This window comes from Hibiscus syriacus, unplaced genomic scaffold, assembly GCF_006381635.1.
Source record: "Hibiscus syriacus cultivar Baekdansim isolate YM2019G1 unplaced genomic scaffold, ASM638163v2 tig00110482_pilon, whole genome shotgun sequence".
NCBI lineage: Eukaryota > Viridiplantae > Streptophyta > Magnoliopsida > Malvales > Malvaceae > Hibiscus > Hibiscus syriacus.
In genome coordinates, this window is record NW_024062758.1 from 1,771,314 (window position 1) to 1,785,703 (window position 14,390).

General features: G+C 32.4%; 1 protein-coding gene across 1 annotated transcript; it reads right to left on the reverse strand.

Moving 5' to 3' along the window:
• Window positions 1-8,976: 8,976 nt before the first annotated feature.
• On the reverse strand, window positions 8,977-9,342 carry LOC120128812 (arabinogalactan protein 23-like). Its single transcript, XM_039146438.1, has one exon. It carries the CDS (start codon window positions 9,235-9,237, stop codon window positions 8,992-8,994), a length of 246 nt encoding a protein of 81 aa, XP_039002369.1. The 5' UTR covers window positions 9,238-9,342; the 3' UTR covers window positions 8,977-8,991.
• Window positions 9,343-14,390: the final 5,048 nt, after the last annotated feature.

Here is a 14,390-nt window from a genome sequence, read left to right on the forward strand (position 1 = left end):
GAAAATCGCAACAAAGAAGTCAAATTCGCAACGAGTTTTCCAAATTCGCTACACTGAATTTCAAATTCGTAACTGAATTTCAAATTCGCAGCTCGATTTTTGAATTCGCAATAGGTTTTAGTTTCGCAACACAAATCTTTTGGGTATATAACTACGCAGCAGCAACAACTCATAACCTAAATCCCTAAATCGCAACTCATTCCATCTCCATCTATCACTCTCTCCGGTGACATCCGTTCCTATATCCAACGACATCCTTCCCCATCTCTAATTTTTTTTACATAATTTTATTTCTATATAATTTTTTCGTTGATTTCTCTCCCAAATTTTCAACTATCAACTTAATAAAGGTATGTTTTTCTCTAAGTTAGTGATGATCTGTAGTTTATAGCTCGTTTGTTTAGTAAATTAATTTACAATTTGTAGAATGAAATCATCTAATGTTGATAATGAGGAGGAAGTTACGACTGTGAATGAACATGTTGAACATCCATTCTGTAATTCATATAACACTGAAGAAGAAAAAGAAGAAGAAGAAGTCCCCGAAGAAAAGAAAAAGAAGAAGAAGAAGAAAATGCCACGGGAGTATAACTGGAATATGCCAGAATTACTTCAGATACCGGAAGAAGAGTTGGTAAAGATAGCAGTTGATTGTTACACAAAAGTTATTCGTATAAAGAAAGATGATTGTTTTAAGTATCAAGAAAGATGATTGTTTTGATACAAAGGAAGATTTGAAGATAGCTTTGTATACGAAATGTGTGGAAGATGGCTATCAACTAAAAGTTAACAATCAAGCAAAGATTGTTTCGAAACAAAGTGTATGATTGACAAAAACTGTACGTGGCGTATGATTGCAAAGAGGATAAAATATTGCGAAATGTTTCAAGTTAGGACTTTTATTGATAAACATACATGTTCAAGAACCCAAGTTTTTCCTCACCATAGACAGACAAACAAAAAGGTGTTGGGTGGTTTTCTGGCTGAGTTAATGTTTTTGAATGGCAGAGTATATCGGGGACATGAAATTATGACTGACATGAATGCTCGGTTCAAGATTAGTATCTCATATTCTCAAGCTTGGAGAGCCAAATGTTATGCCTTGGAATTGTTGAGGGGGTCTCCAGAAGCATCATTTGCCCAACTGTCGGCTTATTGTCATAATTTAAAGCTGAAAAATCCTGGGTCGGTAACTCATATCAAAACAGATAGAGATGAACACTTTGAGTTGTTGTTTATCGCCATTGGTACTGCGGTTAGTAAATCAATATAATTTTGTTGACTCATTTTTGTTAGTTACATGCATTTCACATTTAAATGATTATATGTCTTGTGTATATTATTTTGTAGATTCGTTCGTTTATTACTTGCATGCTCCCAGTTATTATAGTTGACGGAGCACATTTGAAAGGTCGATACCTTGGAGTAAACTTATTAGCAGTAACCATGGATGCTAACAATGGGATACTACCAATAGCTTATGGGGTTGGCAAATCTGAAACCTCTGATTCATGGACATGGTTTATGAGGCATCTTAGGGATTACATAGGTCCTATTAGCAATCTGACAATCATATTCGATAGGGCAAACTCAATTGACAATGTTGTTATAAGGTGTTTCCCATATGCTTTTCATGGACTTTGTGGTGTTCATTTGTACAGAAATCTAAAATCAAGGTCTGCTGGTATAAAAAATCACAAATGGACATACTGGAAGGCTGTAAAAGCTTATCGGGAAGTGGATTTTAATAAGCATATAAATTGTTTAAGACGTGTTTTGCCTCAATGTGCTCAAACACTAGAAGATATCAGGTTTGAAAGATGGTCAAGAGTACATCAACTTGGAGCAAGATATGGTTTCATGACGTCTAATAGTGCAGAATCAATCAACGCTCTAAGTCGTCATTCTCGGAAATTACCCATTACTATGTTAATGGAGTTTTTTCGAGCCTCTATTGAACAGTAGTTCTACAAGAAAAGAAACCATGCAAGTATTATTTCTTTAAATTCGTAACTTATCATATATTTTACTAAGTATTATTTATTTAAATTTACAGGAACATTGAAACGTCGTGTTACACCATGGACTGAAAAAAAGATAATGAAACGTGTTGTGAAGTCAACATCATGGAGAGTTGAACCATGTTCAAACACTTTGTTTGAAGTATTGAATAATAACTTAAATGAGCTTGTCGATCTAAATACAAAAGACGTGTAGTTGTATGAAATGGCAAACATCCGGTTATCCGTGTGACCATGTTATAAAAGTTGCTCTTCATCTAAACCAAGATGATTCAAGCGCATACGCTATAGATTGCTACACTACATAAGTATGTTGACAAACTTATGCCGAGATTGGCTACCCTATTCCACATCCTTCTGAGTGGGATATACCAGATGACTTACAAACAGTTTTGCCACCAGTCATGGACAACAGGCTACCTGGCTGACCAAAAAATCACGATCGTATACCGTCTAAGGGTGAAGAGAAGAGGATATCGACATGTAGTCGGTACAAGGAAAGTGGTCATACAAGGTTGACTTGTGGATCACCAGTGCCATCACAATCATCTTTTCCTCTACCAAAATATGGATCTTCATCAAAATCCAAAGCTCATATGGTGCCAAGCAAAAGGAAATCAAAATCGCAATCAAAATGAAAATCTCAATCACAACCGGCTTCACCTTTTGGGACTTATTAACTTAGGTGATTTTTAAATGCAAACATTGTATTATGTGTATTTTATGTGTGAATGCATACATTTTCAGTTAGACAATCATTAGTAACTTAAGTTTGAACATTGCTATGATATGTTCAGTTGTTATCACTTATCAGATTGTTGTCTGTTATCTTTTTGAAGGTGTTTTCCTTAAATTTGCAATGCGAAAGTCAAATTCACGTTGTGATTTTTTGTTGCGAAAGTTAAATTCGCAACGCGATTATCGCGTTGCGATTGTTGCGAAAGTCAAATTCGAAACGCGGAATCGCAAACCGAAAAGCGCAACGCGAATTTGACTTTCGCATTGCGAATTTGACTTTAACGTTGCGAATTTAACTATCGCACCGCGAATTTGACTTTCGCGTTGCGAAAGTGTACCTTCAACAGGTCTTTTTTGCCTTCAACATAATGCAGATTGAATAAGCAACTAATTAACTTTTACAAATCAATTAAACAAGAAAAAAATAATTCTTATTTACACATCAATTACACAAATCAACTTTTACAAATCAATTAAACAAACAAAAAATAATTCTTATTTCCTCATCAATTAAACAAATCAACTTTTACAAATCAATGCAAAATTCAATTAAACAAGCAAAAAAAGTGTACCTCAAACAATTATTTATGCACAAATACATCAATTTCACGCAGCTCACTTCAGGATTAACCTGCAGAAACTAAACATTTGCTCAAACAACACTTTCTACACATCTAAAACCAACAAATAGCAAATTATTGAATTCTAGGTACTTAACCAAACATTTTCAAACCAACAAAGAGTATATATGTTAACAACACTTGCTCAAACTTACCAATTATTTATGCACACTTTTAGCACGCGGATGCAGGTAGGCAGCGTCTCGCGTATATCGCTCTAGCCATAAAATGTCGAAACCACAAGCCTACTGCACCTCTATCTCTATATGTGGGAGGTAGAAACTGTTTACTTCCTATCTTCAAACGTTCCAAGCACATACATACGAGAGGACCATAATCCCCTTTAGCTCCCTCCATTTGTTGTGGCGCGGTCTCGTCTCTGATCATTGTAACTTTGAACATTTTTGGCTTCTTGTTTCCAGAATTAGTCCAATAATCAATTGCATTCAAGTATTTCACCAAATGAGTACTCCATCCCTTACAAATAATATCTCTCAAATCAGACAATGATATGTAATTTAACATGCTGTCATATACTATTGTCTTCAGGGATGGGAGCTAAATCTCGAGGAGAAGCCAATGACGACGTTCCAAAATAGGGATAAACACCTGCAATATGCCATCATAAATAATTGCGTACATCAAATAAAAGACGTTCCAAAATAGGGTTAAACACCTTTAAAATATTCAAAAAATAAATACTAACCTTATCGACCTCCCACCACGCAGGATAAAGTTTAGTTTTTCCATTACCCAACATATATGAAGCATCTCTCGGATCCTTCAAGTGAGCTACGTGAAAAGACGTCGGCATAATAGTTCATCGAGTATTTTTTTGTTTTCTTCAATTTCCTTATTATTAGAAGACGTGACATCCATGCATCAATATGCTGTTTTATAAAAAAAAATACATATATTAGTGAATTTATTAATAAATTTTAAAAAAAATTAATCAAAATGTAATATAAGAAGAATATAAGACTTACCACCCCTTCGAGATAGCCATTATCTTCAACCCCTAATAAAATACCCCACCAAGACCGATCAAGAAACAAATGAATAACATCGTCGAGTTTGCATATGTCAGAATAAAACCCCTTGCTCCGCTCATGTAGATAAAAATCAACTGCGGTCTTAGCCTAAAGGGTATTATCTGTAATTGTGTCTGGTAGTGTTCCCCTCTCCTGCTGAGGAATGGTACTGGTCGGTAACACATACGAAAGCCAACTTGCATCCATCATATCAGGTATGGTAGGGGGTTTATCAATATGTCGACATATGACGCCATGTGAATCGGGCTCTTGAACGGTGGGAGGAACCTCTTGAACGATGACAAGGGCCTCTTGAATGGTGGGAGGGGCCTCTTGAATGATGAGAGGGGCCTCTTGAACGATAGGAGGCACCTCTTGAACGATGACAGGTGCATCGGGCTTCTTCTTACGGAGTCTTAGCACTAGTGGGGTGAAAGGAGACGTAATGGCACGTGCACGACGTTTGAAAACCGACATAAAGTATCTACTTTATCGGGCCGCTGAAAATAAATTAATACATAAATCAGTAAATAAATAAATAAATAATGTCGAAAAAATGTTATTTGCATTTTTAGTGTAGTATTAAACAAATTTACCTCATTGCGTAGAGTATGAACCTCATTCTGCAACGATGAAACAATCTCACGTAGAGGGGCTACCTCATCACGTAAAGTAGATACCTCACCACGTAGTGCACCATTGTCATCGCGAAAAATATCCACCTCATCACGTAAAGACCGTACCTCATCACGTAGCGCATCATTGTCTTCACGTAAAGTACCGACCTCATGACGTAAAGCACCGACCTCACCACTTAACTCCCCTAACTCATCCCGTGGAGATGGAGAACAGGGAGATAAATGTCGTGGCCTCTTTTTCAGTCGCCTATCATGAGGTGATAGTGGAGAAGATGCTCGATGATGTGATGGAAATAAGTGATGGTAGAGGTGGAGAAGATGCTCGATCAGGTGATGGCTCCGGGTGTCTAGCTGTAGAATCGACCCGATCAGGTGATGGCTCTCGAAGTAGGGGGTGCTCATCATCCATCCCATCAAAAAACCGCTTACTAGCTTGCCACCAATCAGTGGCAAGCTCAGCCTCTGTAGGTGTCAACCTCTGTAATGGATAGTTGGCCTCCTAACAATATAAAAGCTCAAACAAAGTTAAACGTGTACTAGTAATAACTTGTTTATATATGGTAGTATTTGTGTGTTAACTTACATCATTCATCGTCGTATATGGGAGTAACTCTTCCCAATCCAACAGGCGGATCCTTCTCCAAGTAATAGCCCTAGGAATATCATTTGAATTTTTTATCGCATATGTCTGCATGCTGGGGAAAGCCTCAAATATCCAAATCTACAAACAATATAATACACAAACATCAGTAATTGTTAAATAATTAATTATAAATTTGGAAACATTATATAGAAATTCTTACCTTAAAGGCCCAAGTAAAGCCTGTCAAAGTGTATTTAGAACCATCGCCCCGCAAACTTTTTCGGCCCTCAAAGGCATACGACAACTTCTTCCAGGTAGCTTTTCATAGATATAAACCCCACGGAAACATGTTCCATGTATTTAGGTCCTCTACCAATAATATTAGGTCCTCAGAAATAGGTTGTCTGCCCTCTTTGCCTAAAAAGCCGGCATGCAAAAGTAATAAATGGCATACTTGGACAACATCAAGGTCATCCATCCGAGTAAAACCATCTTTAACAAATAATATCTTCAAGTCGTCGACGTGTAAACTCGGCTTCGACTTTGCCAACTCAGGAAAAACCCGAGATAACCATGATGGGCGGGAGATATGACTAGTGTAGCAGGTTAGTTCATCGTGTCCGAAGCGTAGACCAGTGATTAAGCAAAACTCCTCCCGCCCAAAACAAGTATACGCCGGAGGAAAATGAAACCATATCTCTTCATCACCACGTTGTATCCTCTCGGGTAGATCGTTAGTCATGGTCTGAAGAAACAAATGTGTCAACATAGCATCTCCACCCGGATGTTGTACTTTCAGCCATGGCCCGAAGCAAGTATCCTCAAATAATTTTCTTTTGTAGAGGTGTAAGCGTCGACGCAATTTTAGTGTTTAGGCTTAATTTATTCCTTAAAGCCAATTGAGCCGAAAAAAATTTCTAAAAGAACAATAAACATACCAAAAACTACAAATTATACACTATAAACATACATGATATTAAATAGTGAAAACAAAGCCAAATATAATTCAAACTAGCACAGTATTCACCCAAGTCATTATTCCATCATAGTTCACAAAATGCATCAGATAACATTCCAGAAGTAAGCACTTATAAAACATTTAAAAGGACAACATATAGGTTTAGTTCAGGTTCAATGACAACATAATGAGTAGTAGTTTATTCTTGAAACTTAAATTCGCAACACTGTGAAGTTAGTATTTGTCTTTGTTTTTTGGTTGAAGTAATGCAATTTATTCAAGTTTCAATTTGCATAAGAAGAGTAGTTTCTGAAAATGAAAATCGCAACGCGAAAATGAAAATCGCAACATGAAACTAAATTCACGTTGCGATTTTCGTGTTGCGAATTTAAGTTTCAAAAACTATTCTTCTGCAAATTGAAACTTGAATGAATTGCATTACTTCAACCAAAATACAAATACTAACTTCACCGGGTTAAAGACTAAACAGTTTAGCAGTATTGACAGCAACGATGAATTTACTAAGCAATCTAAGTGAAATGGTTAATCTATATATTGAAATTACCAGTAATTTATCATCAATATAAGAAAATCTAATAATAATACAAAATTTTAAAATAAAAATAAGAGATTAAAAAAACTAACCCTCGGTGGTAGATTTTCCATTTCTGACCGTGAATGGTTGTGAGGGTTGTTATGAGAGATGGAGATAGACGGATTTCGTCGGAGATGGGGATGGATTTCGTTGGAGATGAGGACGGATGTCGCCGTAGAGAGTGAGAGATAGAGATGAGACTGAGTTGTGATTTAGGGTTTTAGGTTATGATTTGCGATAATATTGTTTACATTTGTGTTGCGAAATTAATATTTCGAAAATAAATGCGCTTTGACTTTTGTGTTGCGAATTTGACTTCTGTGTTGCGAATTTGACTTCTGGGTTGCGAAATTGAAGTTCGCGTTGCGAATTTGAGATCGTGTTGTGAATTTGTTAGTCATTTTTGCAAATCCAAAAAAAGTTGGTTAAAATCATATATTATAAGATATTTTCGGTCACTGAGGTTATTTTCTCTATTTTTTTAGTTGTATATTAAAAGTGTCATACTATAGAACTTTAAGTACGGAAAAAGTTACATCTAAACAAAATAAATTAAAAACAAACTTTTTAAATAAGCTTTATCTGATGGTTGAAGCTTAGGCTGAATCTTTTGGAGACCACGGATCCCGCAGACCCCATGTTTTTATTTCTTAATAGCCAAAGAATGATGGAAATATTAAATATTACAGCCCAACTCTCCGAACTAATCAAAAGCTTACAAAATGGGTCTCAACGTCTAAAATATCGCCAATTGGTCCCTCAAAAGTTAATTAAAATTACTAAAATATATTAATCCAAAAATTTTAGAGTGCGACAATGATCATTTTAGTTAACAATGTCCCACCCAAATTGTTCATACATACGAGAAACAACACTTCTTCAAATAGTAACTTTGCCTTTAAGTGTGAGACATTAATAACTATGGTGTTTGGGTGAGTAGCCCAAAAACAAGCATGATTTTGATAATGAAGTCCATTTTGCACTTATTGAAAGGTTTAAGGTGAGGGTCACGTAGACAGCTGAAATTCTTTTATTAGTATAAAGAATTATCTCTTCAAAATTTATTTTAGCTATTGAAAACGTAAACATGTTATAGATATAATTTCTCAAACCCTAAATCTCTAATATAACAACACTTCATTTTATCATTGAGTCCACTAAATGAGTTTCACCCTTAGAACATACTATTGTACCTTTCTAAACAACTTTTGATATGGAGAGATATTACCTAACGACATTAAAGGTAACATGTTTGATTAACTAGGTTGCACTGAGCACAACATACGCTTCAAACTTCAATGGCATAGAGGCCTGAGCTAACAATGTTAAAGTTGTTTCAACAATAAAGTACATCAACTTGTCCTCCTATTAACAACACTCTTTCTGCGCACTCATCCTTAACGATCAATGGAACTCAAAATATACATAATTATCTTTTTGAAATTTTGATACTAACAAAAGATTTCTAGTAATTTGCGATTACATATTTGTGTCATGGTTGTGTGAAAATACAACTGACAGCAAGATCACATCAGTCAAAACTTCGAAACAACACTATAAATCGAAACGGAATGGCTCTAAAACGCAACTACGATGGCCGAAATTAATGGAATGGCGATGAAAAAAAGACAAGGAATCAAATATAATAACGCGGATAAATTTGTATTGCAAAATATCACAAGTAATTCAAATTCTCATACTACAAATGAAGTGAAGAGATTAGTCTTCAATCATTTCAACACAAGTAATCGAATTTGAGCTCTCCGATACATATATATAATATTTTTTTCATACACAATTTATATATTTAAGCAAAGAAAGACACAAGGAAGGCTCCAACCAAGGACCCAAGAACAGGCAAGGTAGAGATTGCAACGTTGGCTTCTGGGCCTGGTGCAGAAGCTGGTGCGGCGCCACCCAATGAATGGCCAAGTGGGGAGGCACCTGGGGCTGAACTTAGGGTGGCAGCTGGTGCTGCTACGCCGGCTGCCATGACTGTGCTCATGGAGGCGGCGGCAAAGATGACAGCGCAAGAGATCTTCTTCATGTCCATGGTGGCGTTGTGGGAGACCTGCCTTAAGTTGTTGAACAAAAACTAATTGTTTTCTTTTTATTTAGCTTTCTGTTTTTTGTTTTTATTTTCTGCAGGTGAGGAGAAGGTGAGTTCAGGAATGATTTTATACGTGAAATCTAATGCTTCCTTTTGGCTTAAAATTAGGGTTTTTTGTTGGTTTTGCATGGTTTTAGGATAGAGCTTTTGACTCCTTTCCCCCGCAAAACGTATAAATTATTAGTTAAACTACGCGTTTAGTATATGAATTATCAATTTAGTCTATTTTAATATCTAGATTTTGAATTTTTTAATATTATACCTAACGTTTAGATTTTATTTCATTTTAGTGCCGTTAAAAACTTAACACATTTAGTATATAAACTAACAGTTTTCTTCCATTTTAGTACCTAAACTTTCAAAATTTTCAAAACTTAATATTAAATTTTGAATATGATAAAAAATGAAACAAAACTAAAGTTTTTAACGGCGAAATACTAAAATGAACAAAAACAAAATTTTAGGTACGGGTTTAAAAAATTAAAAAAATTAAATACTAAAATGAACCAAAACTGATAGTTTAAGTACTAAACATGTAATATATGATAAATTATTTTATGGTGTAAAATTAGTTCTTTTAATATCAAATGGCTCCCACTTTACAGACTCAAGTTCGAGTTATTGTGTATACATAAAATTCTTACTGTGAGAGTCATCCACTAAAATTAGTTGTGCAACACTGATCAATCCAAATTAATCGAGACAAAATCTTGGAGAACCGAGAGAAAAAAATAATAATAAGTTCCCGCTCAAAATCATAGATATTAACATTTATAATTAAATGGCTTATTTTATTACAATTTTTAAATAATTTTTTTTCTTAACCTATTATTAGAAACAAAAGTTTATTTGATATTTAGGTACAACTAAGGGGACCAATTTGACATTATAAACCTATAAGAATTAATTCTTTAATCTTTTTTTTATTTTGGCCATTCATTTTTATGGTAAAAAATTGAAAACAATACTATAATTTTGATTTTAAAAGTTAAAAGAAAAAAACTTGTTAAATCTAGAAGTTATTTAGAAGTGTTTGTATTTACCATTTTAGAAAATATTTTTTTTAAAAACATTACTTTTATTGGATTGAATAAAAGATGTTAACTCTACTTTTATATATGTTATTTTAGTATCATTGGATACTAATTAATATGTTTTAAAAAGATAATTAATTATTATTTTAAATAATTTTATATAATAAAAGCATTATATAAATCCTTCTCCACCTATAAATTAGATATTTTGAATGTTTAAAATATATTTAATTTCCCTTTGAATTATACTAATGATAGTATTGACCGAACTAAATCAACATTAATTGTTTTAAGATCACATTATAATATCCATAATCATAATACCTTGACCGTGACAATAATTTTGTTTTTGAACGAAAAAGAAGACGAACGTCATTACGAAGATCTGTTTATCTTTTAGAAAGGGGCCTATAAATATCCCTATAAAAGATATTAAGTAAAGATGACGAAAAAGAATCGAAGATAAAAACTGAACATCATGTGGCGTAGGGTGTTCAAAAAATTCGAAATCGTTAACATTAATAGTTAAATAGTATAATCGTTATATTTAATAGGTTAATTAAATTATTAATATTAAATGATTTCGGTTAATCGAACCGTTAAAAATTATGCTTAACATTTAAGATTACAGTTACAAATTGATAAATGGTTAACTGTTAATAAATTAAATTTATAATTATATTTCTAATTTATTATATTTTTACACAAATAGCTCGATATGAGTTTCTATTATTTATAATTTATATATATATAATAAATTTTGTATACAAATAACTTAATATATATTTTTATTATTATTTTTTTTGAAAATATAAAAACATACTTACACCAATATAATTATATGTTTATTGTTAGGCACTAAGATATTGAGAGATGTATATACTTATACCAGTGTAAGTATGTGTTAAGTGTTACATTTTTTTATTTACATCGGTGTAAGTATATGTTAAGTGCTATATATTTTTTATTTTATTTACTTACACTTGTGTAGTATGTGTTACGTGCTACAGTTGTTTATTTTATTCACTTACACCAGTGTAAATATATGTTAAATGCTACATTTTTTGTAGTATGAATTATGAAAAAAATGATAAAAATTGTAATAGGTTAACCTAAAACCGAACCGTTAATAACGGTTAACCGTTAGCTATTAATATTTTTTAATGGTTAAGTAACGATTAAAAAAATCTCATAACCGTTATAAACAGTTAACTGACCATTTAGATTAATTAGTACGGTTAATCGTCCATCATCAACGCTAACGTGGGGTGTTCATTTTTGCAACGTAATCGGCCGTTAAATTAACTTCACGATAAATCTTATGAAATCAATTGATCAAGACTTGTGACATATTGAAATCACCTGTTTCAAGCACCAAAGCTCCAACCTTGTCTGTTTAAATAGGATCACATATAGAGCAATTACAACTAGGATGGACACAAGACCCACCCAAATTCGATGAGTTTTAACTCGACTCGATTTCATTGGATTGGATTTTTTTTAATTTAGATTTGGGTCGAGTCAGAGTATAGGGTGAAAAAATTTGACCTTATCCGACTCAAAAAATAATATAAAAATATCTTATATATTTAAGGATAATTGTAAGAATATTCATTTTTATATTATATTTTTTAATTAAGTTCCTATTTATTAAATAAAATTAATAATTTTATATTATTTAGGGTCGGATCGGAGTCGAGTCAGGTTTTGGGTCGGGTGAAATTACTCTAAACTCGATCGGATCAATTTCGGGTGGAAGTATAAAATTTTCGGGTCGAGTTAGTTGACCGAAAATCCGACTCAACCCAACCCATTACAACCCATTTTTTAAAAAAAAATTATTAAATTTAATTTAGTATTATAAGGGGAAAATTACATATTCATTTTTAAAGAAAAGAAATTTGAAAAATTAAACTTCCATTACATTTAAATTTAGATATTGAAAAATTACAAATTTGTTGCTACGCCTAATTGTAACCCAATACTACCGTTATCATCTTAGGAAAAAAAATAAAAAGTATTAATACAAAAATAAGGGTTTAAATTATACTATAAATTAATTTTATGTGTTTAAATATTTTTTCTAAAAATAGATGTCTAACATTTTATTCGTTACACTTTTAAGTGTCTACCGTTAAAAAACTATTCACATTTATATATTTTCTAAAAAATTTAAAAAATAAAATATTTATTTTTAAAAAGATAAATTACATGTTTGGTAACTGAATTTTACTCTCTCTCTTATTTCACTTCATGTACATTTAATTTTTTTTTAATTTACTCATGTAACTTTATATATTAAAATTCTTTTGGTCTACCGTTAAATAATTAAGAACTAATTTGCTGCAACTTTTGGAAAGTGACTTTTAAAGGTGTTGTAGAAACGAACTTTTAAAAGTCTTGTATAACATTGTAGTTTAATATTTAAATGTTTGAGATTTTTGTTAAAAAGTGAGTTTAAAAAGATAAAATGTACATTATGTATATTATATTGTAAATTAAAAATATAACATTTAAATTATATTTACACTTATTTATATTATGATATAAAAAATATATAAACTTAAACTATAATAAAAATATAACAGTATTTCAACTTATCCAAAAAAATATAAAAAATATTTTAAGATAACTCATTAATAATATTTTTATATATGAAATATTTTATTAAGAAAAAAAATATAAAATCAATACCTTTTAACATGTGGACATAAAATTATTATGAAATAATAATTTAAATACTTGTTTTTACAAAACGAATATTAAAAAAATGTTAGTAATTAAATAAATTATTAAGTAATAAATTATTTTTAAGGATATTAGTGTTAAGTTATTAAAATAAAATGTAAATACATAATTGAGTGGAGCCCATGCATTACTAAGGGTAAAATTATAATTTGCTTTCAAACGCAAAGTTGAAACTGGAAATGCTAGAAATCATAACTTTTGCGGTTGGTTTAAAACCACAGTTTTCATCGCATTTTTTTTATGTTTTACCCGTTTGACATTGTTTTTCTTCCTTGGTGGACTTAAGAGCAATCCTAATTTTCTTCTTCTTTACCTTATTCTCTTATTTTTCCTTTTTCATTTAAATTTTCACTTGGTTAGTGAGTAATGATTGGATGAGTTCATCAAGTGTGTACAACTCCAAATCTTTAACTTCTTCAATAGCTGTTACTTTTTGCCTTCCCAAGATAGAGGCAATAATGCAAGCATCTTTCTTACCATTTCTTTATTGGGATAGACCTTCCCAAAGTTCCTTAAATCGTTGATTATGGAAGTAAAATGATCCGACATCATTTTGATGTCGTCATCAATCTTCATTTTAACTTGAGTTGTACACTTATGTGTAACTTCAAGCTTGTCCCAAATCTCTTTTGTATTTGAGCAAGAAGACGCTCTACTATATTCATCGGGGCCTAATGCACAAAATATGATGTGCATGGCCTTTGCATTGAGTTGGACGAGTCTTCGATCTTCATCGGTCCATTCTGACTTAACCTTTGGTACAACAAGCTCTTTTTGCTTCTTAGAAGGAATTGATGCTCCGTCAGTGATGACATCCCACACTGAATAATCAGTGGCATGAATGAATATTCATCATTATATTCTTTCAATAAGAATAGTTGGCACCATTGAAACACAGAGGCTTCGATATAGATTGAGATTCACCAAAAATGCCAGAAGTGGATGGAGTAGCCATTGTAGAGGAATTAATTGACTTCTTCCAAGGATATTCTCAAGATGATGTTAAGCCTTCCAATGAGATTAACTATGATACTAATTGTTGAGCTAATCAAACCATGAAATAGCCAAAAATGGGTGAATTGACAATTAAAAAATTGATGAAAACTTTTTGTAATAGAATGAAAATTTTGACATAGGCAATTTTAGAGTGGTTCAACTTCTTCAATGAAGTTTACATCCACTACCTTAGCATCCACACTAAGGATTTCAACAAATTAATTAATTTGTTCAAACCTTTTAGGACAAGGTGTAACCTTACAACACACTTAGACTTATACCCCAAAGTCTCAAGTGTACAACCCTTCCTAAGAAGAA